Source organism: Urocampus carinirostris, chromosome 1 (genome assembly GCF_059441175.1).
Source record: "Urocampus carinirostris isolate Australia breed hairy pipefish chromosome 1, RoL_Ucar_1.0, whole genome shotgun sequence".
Lineage (NCBI taxonomy): Eukaryota > Metazoa > Chordata > Actinopteri > Syngnathiformes > Syngnathidae > Urocampus > Urocampus carinirostris.
In genome coordinates, this window is record NC_142349.1 from 28,761,064 (window position 1) to 28,775,257 (window position 14,194).

The 14,194-nt window shown below is 37.7% G+C and overlaps 1 protein-coding gene across 2 annotated transcripts in view; it reads left to right on the forward strand.

The window, feature by feature from the left end:
• Positions 1 to 14,194, forward strand: part of LOC148374201 (protein shisa-8) — a 113,973-nt gene that overhangs the window by 32,176 nt on the left and 67,603 nt on the right. For both annotated transcript variants that reach the window (XM_088333588.1, XM_088333596.1), the window contains exon 3: positions 12,212 to 12,327. In XM_088333588.1, the coding sequence (XP_088189714.1) occupies positions 12,212 to 12,327 (116 nt within the window). The remainder of the gene's footprint in view (positions 1 to 12,211; positions 12,328 to 14,194) is intronic.

Genomic DNA, 14,194 nt, shown 5'->3' on the forward strand with positions numbered 1-14,194 from the left:
TCTTTTTTATGTGCAATAACATTCCACAGTAGCCGACATATGGTATTATCCTTGTAGGACAATTACAGTTCTCCAACTCCCCCCAAAAAATGAATGGGACATTTTTTGCTGCAAAAGTTTCCTTCATGTTCAAAGTACAAACAGGTGAACATGTGTTGAATTCAAGGTCAAAGCTCAATTTTCCGAGGAAGTCCATTTTTTCAGAATATTTTTGAGTGTGTGTCCTGGAAACAGTGCATGAGCACAAACAGTCCCTGGCATAGCGGCCACTCAACCATGCCAAGGGACATTATTTGGCAGCTGTCAGGTCTAATAGGAATACAGCAGGGTGGGAGACAGATCGAGGCTCTGTACCAACCTACAAGGGAGCACTATCTGGCAGTCGTGGTAAAACTGTGTATGTTGTGTGCATGTGCGTGCGCCACAATGTAAAAATGTACATTCGCCCCAGAGACCATTGTATCAGACCCTCTGAAACGATGAGCATCATTTTAACATGCTTAGGCACACTGACCTTGTTTGCATTTTTTTGTATCCCAAAAAATGTTATTTCCGGTTTCTTGACATGGGTAAAAAATGTTGCACAGGACTTGATTGAAAGGTTAGCTACTCTTTGCAGTGCTTAACAAGAACAACAACAAAAATCACCGACAGACAGAATTCTATTGCATTAAAGAATTTTTGAGCAGCTTTGGTAGACCTAAAAAGAGAATAATTCAAAAATCGAATTTCATTACTCGGTGAATAGTAAACTCATCTATTGGCTTATCAATATTGCAAAAAGGAAAACTTCAGGTTGATTAAGAGAAAAGATAAGCAGGTAAACCCAAGAACAATTTGTGAAACAGCAGCACTGGGACAGAATATAAACATTCATACACTATCAAACTTTTTTTATTGTTTAATATTGTAGAATATTCTGTTTTTGTGCACTATTTTCTTATTTGTCCACAAAATTTCAATATTTGAATAAAGAGGAAATTATTAATATGTTTTTTTATCCGATTCATTGATTAATCAAAAATGTAATCGTCAGTTTAATCGATTATTAAAACAATCGTTAGTTGCAGCCCTACTACCATGCATCATAATATGTATGCCAGTTGTTGATTTACAGTCAGTGTAAGCAGCCTAATAAGAATGACTCAGAGTTGGGATGACTTATATGAGTATAGTGTACAGATCAATTTGTTCTAACCCAAATGCAACACCTATAGCTGCTTTTAGTTTGGCCATAAATATAACGAGTACAGGCATTCACTGCTATTTTACATCGTTTAGTAATAAGCACGGTTTTGAGTCATTCTTATTAAATTCTTGAGTACATATTTTTGGTTTCATGATTCATCAAATTTTTAAATAGTTAATTTTCAAAATTACAAATTTATTACATACATTTTTAGTAAACGTGTTTTGTATAATGTGGTTTACTTGCTTGACTTGATTAGAGGGAATAGAAATGTAATAGGTTGTCTGCCTTGCTGTGGCCTGCATTTGACTAACAAGCAATCCAGAGTGTAGTCTTTTTACACAAAGTCAGCTTTTGACTATTTATACACAGTGTTGGGATTAATGTTCCCTCTAATTTTCCACGGGTCTGAGCGTTCACACAAAGTCGGTGAGCAACGCTTGAAACAACAGTGAGCAACCATAATCCCAATTGTGGCAAGATAATTAATTATCAAACATGTCCAAAACTTGACATCAAGTTACATATTGCTGAGTTTCCGGCAATGCAAAATTATTTTTCTCTTTTGAATGAATTGACTCATGTACGGCCTACAAACGTCGTTTGTTCTTACAATTCTTTCACCAGATATCCATTCCTTTTTTTTCTGATATATTTTGTCGCACAATATTAACATTTTGGGGGGCTTATTTAGTCAGTTGTAAGATACAGAACTGTACTTTATCACATTTTTTTGTGGAAGTACAATGTTGGCAACAAGATTCACTTGATATAATTGGAAATTATTTGAATGCAACACAAACTTTTTCTTCTTTTTTCTGTGTTTTTTTTTTACTTTTTTTTAAATTCCTTTAAAAAAAATCTCATTGTGTTTATTTTTTTCCGAGCTGTTACTTTTTTCTTTTTGTTCTCTATTTACTTTTTTCCTACATTTCTTTCTTTTCTTTTTTTCTGGCTTTTTTCCTAAAATTTTCCTTCTTTTTTTTTGTTTCTTTCTATCTCAGCTTTTGACTACTTTTTCATTTCGGTATTTTTTTCTTTTTTGTTCTATTCCCCTCCTTCCTTTAAGTCATTTTGTGCATAATTTTACATTATATTTGGTCATGTTGGGATGAAAGAAGCAAAAACAACCTGAAGAGCCGTTTAGGACCCAAAAGAGCCGGTTCCTTTTAGTGAGCCGAGCCAAAGAAGCCGGTTCTCAACAAACTCTACTAACTTTACTCAACTTCGTTCTACTTCGACTCGACTTCAAAATACCGCATTTAGGACACAACGTCAGGGGAACCCGTATATTTTTACCTTCATGGACTGTAACTCTGACTTAAGTCGCTTCTTTATTAGTAATTTTGAGCCCTCATTTTTGTGCGCTGGCTAGATTTTCTTGTGCGCTGAGAATGTGCGAGCATTGTGCAATTAATAATAATAATAATAATAATAATAATAATGCATTTTATTTAAAAGCGCCTTTCAGGCCACCCAAGGACACTGTACAGACAATGAAAAAAATACAATGAAAAAAATCGTAAGCGAAATATTAAATAAAAACAAGACATAAAATCATAAAAACATAGGAAATGGAGAAGCTATGTGTTGTAGGCAATTGCGCACGCACGCAGCTTAAAGGGAACACTTATTGGGTTCCTGGAACACAATTATTTTTTTCTGTATCGGATACTGGAAAGTATTACCAATAACATTTTGCAAACCCCTGCGATTGGCTGGCAACCAGTTCAGGGTGTCCCCTGCCCACTGCCTGATGATTGCTGGGATGGGCTACAGCACCCCCGCAACCCTACTGAGGATAAGCGGCGCAGCTAATGAGACGAGATTTTGCAAACCCACCGTCATTGCAGTGCATTACTCAGTCAACAGTGCGTTACTCTGCTGCTTGTTATAAGTAAGGAATTAGTCCTCTGATCCCTAGCTGTTTCAAGCCTCAAACCTCAAGCAACGTTGAAGCAGGGTGGGGTTGTTTACATTTACCTTCAAAGTAAAACTAAAAACAGTTATGGTGGCACTGTATTAAACACAGAGTACGAGGCCACTGAATATTTGCGCGTGGAGATATTCTCCCTGCTGTATATACTAAGATCTAGGCCGAATGTACAACTATAAAATGCAATTCTGAAATCTGAGGGTCAGTTTATATAAGGATATTTAGTTGTGTGTCACCAGTAGCGTGGGGGAAAGGGCCTGGCTTATACAGAAACAACAAAACCAAAAGAAAATCAATGGGGAAAACGTGAGCACAGAATTTACGGTAAATAGATGCTGATTTTTAGTCGTTTTATGTGTACAATTATTTTTTCAATACACCATGGGACATCAAAAGTCTTGGACAGTACCTATGAATGGAGAAGGATATCTCCAAATGGTTCAAAGTTGGGAGACAAAATTTATATCGTTCGTTTGTAAATTGTCCAGATTTCACAAGCTAAAAAATATGAAGGGTTCACCACCTAACCTTACCCAAAACCCAACGCTTACCCTTCCCAAACCCTAATGCTGAGCCTACCCAAAACTTACACAAACCCTAACACCCCCCTAATTCTGAACCTAACCTAAGCCTAACCCTAAAACCTATCCTACCCTAGCTAGCCCTAACCAAAACTTAGCGCTTACCTACCCAAACCCTAATGCTAACCCTACTTAAAACCCCCTTATACCCTAACACTACTCTAATTCTGAACCTAACCTAATCTTAATCCTAACACTTATCCTATCCTAGCCCTACCCAAACCCCAATGCTAACCCTACTCAAGCCCTACTGGGTCTGTGCATCCCATTGAGACTCCTTGTGATAAATGGCTACACAAATAAACATGACTTGACCTGACACTTCTGCAGGTTGATGTACAAGTTTTCTTCTATTTACTTTATTAAGTGGCTATTTTAAAACAGTTTTAGGGGGTTCGATTTAATGCAAGTATATACAGTAATTTGTAACTTGATTGTGACTTTCAGAGTAACATGCTGCTTATGAGTGTGATTTATCTGGGGGGGCTAATGGAATTACTTTTAAAATGAAGTGACTAGTAACTGTAGCTATTGTAAAAAAATCATCAATGACCACTTTGAACATTCACAGTTAACTTTTAGCAACTTAGGCCATAAAAAGTCTTACTGTTTGACGTGGGAATGGATGATGTCCATTATTTCCTCTGGGTTTATAAATTTTCTCCCGGAACAGATTGAAATGGACTTTAGAGAGCCCACTGTTGTCTATAAACCCAGCAGAACTGTTAATCTGTCTCTGTGTTTTCCTCTACTTTGGGTTAGCTGCCTTTCTGAATGATCTGTGGGTGGTATTGACCTCCACACTAACCTGCAGTGACAGTGAGGAGTGATTCAGCTCTGAAATGCTGTGTTATGTTATACCCCGTAAGGGTGTAGTTTGTATGTGTGCGAACAATTGTGAATTTCTTATTCAATGACCGGGGGATGGTGTTCCCGCGTTATTTTTAGCATAGTCAGCAATTCAGAACAGAGTAACATCCTTAGTCACACCGTCCAAGCCAACGCAATCTTGTGATGGTGCACAAACTTGCGCCGTCACAGCTGTTTGTTTTCACAGTGCTTGACTCCTTCACCCTCTCTTTACAAACTCAAGTGTGTATGCTATCTCTCTTCCACACTCCACAGAGTGGGCAATGTGGGTGAATGAATTAATCATGCAAGTTTTTGGTCCCGTCACCACAAGCTAGTTAAGTGTTTAGATGGGGCACAACACTGCCCTGGGGTTTTCCAGAATATAAATATTGTTGGTAACTTCTGTTTGTTCTTTTAAGGATCTAAAAGTGTAAAATCTGATGAAAGTAAACTTAAATTGCTGCTGCCGTTCATTAGCAGACCTAAATAACAAGCCTAGCTCCTTTGATAGTTTCAAGAAAACAGATTTACACACTAAATAGAGGAAGCCAATCACAAAAATGGATATGGGCCGACCACTGTAATATATTAATGTGTACATGGTAAATGCATTTCAGTAAATCATAAGCTGTGTTTCCCTTACATTATTCACAAAAGAAGAATTTTGTAGGCGTTTCTATTGAAGAGTTATTTTCCTTTCAATTCACCAGAACTCGCAAAAGATTTACCAGCCTGGTAGAGCTGAAAATCTAAAAGGTGGCTACAAAGACAACAAACAAGAAAACGAAGAAAAAGAAGGTGACAGCCAAGGAAACCATAAACAGACCTTGCACTTGCACTGATTAGCAAAAAAAAACTGTTTTAATCATGTGCATTGACTTTACGCCAACTTTGGTTGCTACTGTTTTTCCCCCACTGTTTTGAACAGAATACATAATATCATATGATTGTTCCAATATGATGTACTCCATACTTACAGTGTATTATTCTCTTTATTTATTTTTGTTTATGTATTGCTTGATTTTAAGTGTCACTATCCTTTTGATGTTCAATAAATTATGCATCAAAATGAAAACATTGTGACTACAAACAAAAGCAAATCAGTTAAATGGTGCAAATATTTGCGTACATTAGAATTTTCAAAAACGTTTTTTTTCTCAGGACTCGAAAACAATCTTATCAGAGTGAAAAAAAAAACGTGTTTAATGTATTCAAAGTTGTTTTAATTATTCTATTATACGTGCATTTGCATTACCAGTTAGCACAACATGCATTTTTTGCAAAACTGAGAGTCCAACTTAATTTTGGATTGTGAAGTTTGTGATTATATTCGGGATTTAAAGACAGAAATAGCGTTTTATGACACTTAGTAACTATTTCTAGGTATCATAAGCTCAGTTGGCACATCATATATTTTTCATTTCACTGTGCAAAAACATTATATCTATTTTATCTATGACGGACGTATTTTGAGAGCGCAACACCCCAAAATTGGTGCTGCAGACATTCTGTGAAATCAGATCATGTCAATTTGTAAACATTTACCAAACTGGCCTCAACCTCTAGGTTTCTTTGTCATAGCTGTAATGACATACATTTCTGACATTGATGATTCCGATAATTTTGCCTGTTTTGGAGCAGAGAAACAAAAAAAACATGCAGAACATGCAGCTCTCAAGGACTTGTTCGGCAACCCCTGCTCTAAATGGTTCATATATATTCAGATGAGGGTCTGGGTTCTGGTTGAGGATACCATTTTTATTTACAAAATATTGCAAGTTCAATCAGGTTTTATAGTTTCCTAGCATGGAAAGTCCGCTTTACATCACACCTCAGAATTTCAATAATATTCAGGTCTAGGGACTAAGACAAATTAACTTGAAAGAATTTGAGAAGTGTTTTGGGCTGTTATCTCATTAAAAGTATCCAGCCTGGTGCAACTTTAACTTTGTCACTGATTTCTTGAATATTGCCCGCAAGTATCTGCTAATATTTCCTTGAATCTATGCAACCTTCAACTAGAAAATGATTGTCAGTACCTGAACTGACCAGACAGACCCACAGCATGACAAGACCACCAATGTGTATAGTGTTTCACCTTGAATGCTGTGTTCTACCACCATGCCGCACCTTGTTACGTGCAAATCATTTAATTTTTGTTTCATCAGTCTACTTAAGGTATGCTAAAGCATATTTGAAATTATGTTATTTTGACTGCTCTTGTGTCCAACCCAAAATAATGCAATAAATTAATACTTTTTATATTTACTGTATTTTCCTTTCCTACTTTGTTGTGAGAGTCCAAGTGTAAAGAAATATGGAAGTAACCAGCGTTTTTATGAGTCTGATATTTGATATTATTGCAATATTCTTGTCCCTTCAAGTGCGGCTGTGGTTTGAGCTATTCCGCCCACAATTTTTGGTTCCCACCCCTCTTCTGATATGACAGCTCCAAGATATTTAAAATGGTGACAGGTTCAGGCTCTTGGTGGTGCTTGATGTTTATGGGGGGACACCTTGGGGATTGTTGGTCATTACTTTTGTTTTATTCTGTACCGATTTTCATCTCGTACTGGTTTGATGCTTTGTCCAGGCGATTGACCAGATCTCTAGGTTCTGGTTCTTGCTTTGCCAGTCTGTAAACATCAGCAAAAGTGAGGTTAGTGACGTTTAATCACCCAAAGCTGACTGTACCTTCATGTTGCTCCAGGCCTTTGGTCATGATCCTCAACAGAAAAGATGTTGCATGAAGTTGGAGAGAGAAAATTCAGCCTTGTCCTACAGTGACTGTGGTTTAAAACCACGCTCCAATGGTGCCATTGATCAGTACCACATTGTTGGCCATAGCGTACAGCTGTTCAATGGTCTGAACTAGTGTCTGGCCCATGTTGTACTTCTGCATGCTGGCCCACAAGGCGGCTTGCCATACTCTGTCAAATGCCTTCTTAAAATCAGCAAAGAGATGGTGGATTAGAGGTTTCTTTGATGTTAATGACATTTCCGACATAGACTATGCAGATTACAAATATGTTTTGTGTTTCTTCTTCCCTCCCTGAATACTGCCTGTTCTTAGGCTAGAATGTTTTCAGCATGTGGTTTCAATATATTCAGTAAGATCTTTAGCATAACTTTACTTGCATGGCTGATGAGACTGATAGTTCTTTAGTTTGATCATAGTTGGAGGTTTCCTTTCTTTGGCAGCATACTTCTTAGATATTTTGTCCATGAAGATGCCATTGTCCTGTTTGCCGGATCCTTTCGCAAATCTTTGCCAAGATGTCTGTTGGCTAATATCTTCTTCTCGTCACAGGTTACTTGTGTATTTGAGTCGACTAATTTTCATTTTGGCTTGGTGACTTGATTCATGTCTTAATTGTAATGAACGGTATGGTACTTGATTGTAATTTTATTAGTGGATTTATTTGATGCCAGGGTTAATATATTAGCGTGTTTCTTGATCAATATTGTAATTTGTGTAAAGGTCCTCACTATTTTGATATCCAGTAAATGAAGATTTTTTTTAAAAGGTTACAATAGTATATCAATACAAGTGCGGGTGCATTTTTCAGCAAGCAGGACTCAATCAAATGAAAAAACTCCTACACTTTCTAAAAAAAAATCTTGCCTGAAGAGCATACTGAGAAAGTGAAGTTTAACCATACTCTGTTGTAGTATCAAGTAGATTACTTTAAAAGTATATGAACTGTAAGTCACAAACGCCTAGACCAATTCAGGTAAAATACATCGAACTGAGACTTTGAAACATGATGGGAAAATTTCCCCAACTCATTTGAAGGTCCAGACACTGCTGGGACCATTCTAAAGTTGGTGGAATTGGATCACAAGAAGGCAGACAGCAATTCCTTCAGAAATTAAAATTTTCTTTAAAAAAAATGGACTTTTACGAAAGGGGAGTGGGGAGGGACTGTTGGCTGATGTTGAAAGTGGAACAGAGGGACAGTAAAGCAAAAAAGATAAAAGCAGGAGAGAAAAGATCATTCCTGACCAACATGGGGATTGATGAGCAATTAAGCCATCTTTAAGCGGATGAAAACATAAGAAAAGGGAAGGCAAATTGGCACAAGCACTTGCAGCCTTTGTTTTCAACGGCAAAAAGTTGAGTTATGGAGGAGCAAGAGCAAGACAGACATAAGAAGTCAATGGAAGTGAACAGACATTAATGAGGTGAAAGAGAATAAGCCAGCAAAGGAGTCGAAGCGAGGGCAAAGGAGATCACAGTGAGAGCGCGGTTACATTATGTTCTTCTTGGCTGCACTCGTCCCTTTCCTCGTTTGTTATCTGAGGCCGTGTCACTCGTGTTTGCATCAGAGAAGAATTCAAGAACAAACAAAGTTTTCTGCTCATATTCTCTGTCGAGTATTAATTTTTAGGAGGAACCTGGTTTACAAGAAATTACATTTTAAAAGCACAAATACAACATATTTTAAAATCCATCCATCCATTATCTGCCCTGCTTCTCCTTAGTAGGGTCGCAGGGGAGATTTTAAAATCATGTTCTTCGCAGGTTCCTATATTCCCTACAGGGTTGCAAGAAAACAGCAAAGGTTAAACAGAGTTTAGAGAAAATTGCTTTAAATTACATTTATTTATTTAAATTTTAATTTGGTGGTTACCGCGTCGGCCAGCGAGTGTGGCTGACAACTCACCATTAGAAATAGTCTGAAATAGCCTCTTTTGTCCCAGTAATATCAAGAAACAATCCTCACAACATATTGTATTTTTAGCTTTAAAATATCGATTTTCCAGTCCGTTGACATTTATAATGATGTTTTAGAGATCAAAGAAAAATATTTAGACACACAATTCTACACACGATTCTAACAAATGTGTTTACATGGCAAGGAGAATCAAATAAAAATAAATAACAAATGACATTGTTTGTCAACAATGTGAGAAAGAAACTTGCATTTCTATTTAACAAAACAAAAACCATGTGGTAAAAGGGGAAAAGTGAGAAAGTTTGTAGCTGTTAATGATACTGGTTAATAAGCCCAGTTTTAGGGTAATCAACTAATTTAAATAATGAGGAGTTATTTTTGAAGCCTGAAATATGGCAATATGTCAAAAAGTCCTGGGGGTTCAATACTTTTGTAAGGAGCTCTACTTGAAGATTATCAAACCCACTGTGCATTATAAAAGGCATCACAAGAGTTCATGTGCAGCAAATTGCAATGATGGCATAATGGCGTGACAGAAAACATACGTATTAGAGGTCAAACTGTTGTGACAGCGTTTAGCTGCCGGCTGCCGCACTCGTCTATGTCTGTTGATTAAGGCTTTTCATATTTAGAGGGACATTTTTCAAAGTTCAGCTTTTTCCAGAATTTGGAAAACGTTTATTTTTTGTACGAAAATGAGCAGTTGAAAACTAACTCAATGATAATCAGCATTGAAAAAATGCATTCAGAATTAGAAGTTGTCCACATAAGTTGGATGACTTAGCACTGGGGTCGGCAACCTGCGGCTCAGGAGCCGCAGGTGTCTTTTTAGCGCTTTTATAATAATCTTTACAAATTGAAAATGATGGAACAGGGAATTACATTTTGGTTTTGATACGGTTTCTGTAGGAGAACCAACATCACGCAATCATTAACTATGTAACCATGAGACGAAAGGGAAGATCAGCTGGTACAAGTTCATGGGTAGGAAATGACGAGTTTGACTACCACTCTCTCAATGGTATCGGGTTGTAAAAACACAGTGTACAACAGCAGCCTAGTTAAATATTGTGACGTGAAGTCGCGGTTCTTGGGCTTGAACTTCTGCCTGGTGAACCCTAGCTGCAATGCAAAATACCAGATTTCTAAATCGTCTCAATTATAGCCCAGTTTCCGTCACCTCTGTCGTCTGCAACATGTTCAAATCCCTGCTGAAAGCAGCCTTAATGACCCACCTCCTAACCGATGCATCAATTTATCAATCCCAACATGTTTTCGTGCCAAAGAGATCCTGCCTCACCAACTTGTTGGTTATGGAGGAATGGGTGACTACTATCATGGACGGTGGCGATGCAGTCAACATTGTCTTCTTGGACTTCGCCAAGGCTTTTGTTTCTGTCAACTGTTTTGAGTGGGGTTTCTCAAGCTTCGGTGAACAGCCCACTGCTCTTCCTGGTGATTGCGAATGAGCTGCCAGAGCTTCAAAGGGTCCTCTCTTCTCTTTGACGATGATGTCTAAATTATCGCCCGGCTTTAAAGACCTTCGTTGATGCCTCCACCTGGACATGGTCAAACCTATGGGATTTACGTCTCGATCAGCTCCCCACCAACCAGTCCTCTAGACTTCGAGCCTGATAACCCGCTGCTACCAGAGACGAACCCTGAAAAAGACCTGGACATCCTTGTCGACTCACCCCTTAAGCGCAGCGCATGCAAGCGGCAAACAAGGCTCGTGGTATCCTGTTCCTGATTTACTGGTCGTTTGACACAGTGACAGTCGACATATTCATACCCCTGTATGTGTCTCTGGTGAAACCCATCATTGAATACGGGCTACAGGTATCATGAGAGTGACAGCTAAAATGGTCCAGGGGCTCCGCAACCTGTCTTACGAGCAGTGACTCGAGTTTCTCAACCACCGTCACTGGTTAAGGAAAGCGTCTAGCATCTTAATCCTGGCCTACAAAATCATTAATGACAATGTGGATCTCCAGCGAGAGTTGTCCTTAACACCTGCACAGGAGATGGGATTACGCAGTCACTCCCAAAAGATGCAGCTGCCACAGCTCTGGCTAAACCGGCAAAAAGGCATCCTTCGCTGTTTGTGTTGCTGGGCCCTGGAACGGCTTGCCTCAAGAGGTTGTCAACAAGTCAACCACCAATCAATTCAAGGAAGCGCTGGACATATATTTGGCGGCACCCTCCAGATGAATCCCCCACCAAACTACCCCCTCCCATACCCCTCCCTTATTTTCTGATAAAAATGACATGGCTCAAGCCAATTGTGCGTATTTAAATGCCAATAGAATGGATTGATTCAAATTTGATTGATGAAGCATGTATTGCATTGATTATAAGGCTTTTTTCTCTGCAGCTCCCGACAAATGTGTTTTTGGGTCCATTGTGGCTCTCTCAACATTTTAGGTTGCCGACCCCTGACTAAGGTTAATGAATACAATGATCGAACAGCAGCATACAGTGGAAATACTTTTTTCTTATGTAAAATGTAACTCGCTCAACAAATTGAACATTTACATAGTTGAAAATTGAGCCGTCTTTTCTGGTAAAAACAGTTTCCATCCACTGGTGCACGTTTGAGAATTTTCCTGCCATATTTCTTTTGAAGCATCCCATATGAAATTGTTCAAAAGCACCCGACAACAAAAAGATGGCAAGAGGGAAAGCTCATTGTTTGACAGTCCCATTGGCAGACATCCAGAGACATTCTCTTTTTCATCTTTTTTGTTCACTTTTTCAACAATAACTCAAACGAGCTTTTTGTGGGAGTCTATAGGCTTATAGTTGAATGCCGGACAGCTTATATAAGGGCAGTTTGGAAATGTTCTAATGATGTTCTCAATGAAAGTGAACTTTTCAGCATATCAGCCTCCTGTTATCTGTGCTAAAAAGTCTAGCATATATCAATTGTTGTTTTCCTGTTTGCTTTATATAATCATGTTCTCCTACTCTTCAGGACTTTGACGGAGCTGCTGAAGCAGCCAGGCGAGGCGGGAGTTGTGGATGGAACTGGAATACACCATCCTATAGGGACCAACGGTATCTCGGCCAGGGCTTTACGCTCCAACAATGGTGAGTTCTCACACTAAAACTCTTCCTTCAATACACAAGACAGAGTTGGATTTTTTTTATTCCATTAGCTAGATGTCACATACTATGTTGGACTCATGGCCCGGGGACCAAGTGTTTCATGCCACGTAAATGAATGTGGCCCGCGGAAGCTTAAAATGTCTGAGCGGCTCGGAATAAATGGCTCAAGACTGCTTTGACCCAAAATTACATTTCTTACAATGTCTGTTGACAACAATACACAGACACGGCTCAGTGCCACTACACTGCTGTTTCTATATCAATGCCAAACAACTGGAATTTAGAAAGTATCTAAAAAAGTTGTTATATTATATATATATATATATATATATATATATATATATATATATATATATATATATATATATATATATATATATATATATATATATATATATATATATATATATATATATATATATATATATATAATAATAATAATAATAATTTCCTTGTATTGTCATTCTGTGTAACAATGTACACAGAACGAAATGTCGATTGCACCTGACCCGTTGTAGCGAGCCGATGCAGCCGCAGCCAACAGAGGGCGCATATATATATATGAATGAATGAATGAATGAAAACTTTATTCGAACATTAAAATAAAAAATAGAACAAAAACAATTACTCAACAACAAAATAATGTTACATAATATGTTCGAAAAGGGGTAGTAAGAAGCCAATGCTTATATTCCCTACTCCTTCATCTTCCCTATGAAATACACCATTGATGTAACAACAATAGTAATAATATTAATAATAACACTTATGATATAACAATAGCAACAATAACACAAAGTTAACCATAGTTCTAGACGCACTATTCCCAATCTCTCGTATCACTCATACCCCATTTTCTTCTTCTCTGTATTCCGCCAGGAATGTTTTTTGTGATCTGCAATACAGGTGTCCATGTTGTCAGTCCAGGATGCCATTGTATCATTTGAATACATTGTTATCCGAGATTGTCCAGTGTCATATGTATTTACTAATCTATCCAGGCCTTCGGGCAAATCTGTCCAGCTCCTGCATTTCTCGAATCCAAAGTATTTTTGCTTCTTCTGGAGTGCCGTTCAACTTTATGTATACTCTACAGTTTGAAGTCCAAGTTCCTTATATCTTGTTTGTTTTCCTCAAAAATCGAGCATGTCTTGCAATGTCAGAATTTTTTGCATAAGTGATCATTTAAATATGTAAATGTAATTGCGTTTGCATAGTGCTTTTCAAGTCAATGAAGACCTTCCAAAGCACTGATGCAAATTCAGTCTCAGTGGCCAACTATACTTTTTATATATATATATATATATATATATATATATATATATATATGGAGAGATAGATAGATAGATAGATAGATAGATAGATAGATAGATAGATAGATAGATAGATAGATAGATAGATAGATAGATAGATAGATAGATAGATAGATAGATAGATAGATAGATAGATAGATAGATAGATAGATAGATAGATAGATAGATAGATAGATAGATAGATAGATAGATAGATAGATAGATAGATAGATAGATAGATAGATAGATAGATAGATAGATAGATAGATAGATAGATAGATCAAAACTAGAGAACATTTACAAAAAGTTGAATGCTCAAAAGATTAAGGACATTTTGTTGGGTCTATACCATGCTACTACCAAAATCACGTCAGAGGGTGGTGAGATAATAGTGCTATCCTGTGGCTGCAGATTTGCCAGTGTCATTCAAACCATAGGCCTGTATACTTCTGACTAATTGCTGACTGTTTTAACCTTCAGTTTACACCTTCGCCTTCAGCTAGCTTCTGAAATAGTGATGAGTCGTTCGCAAATGAATGGGCTCTAAGACATGGCTC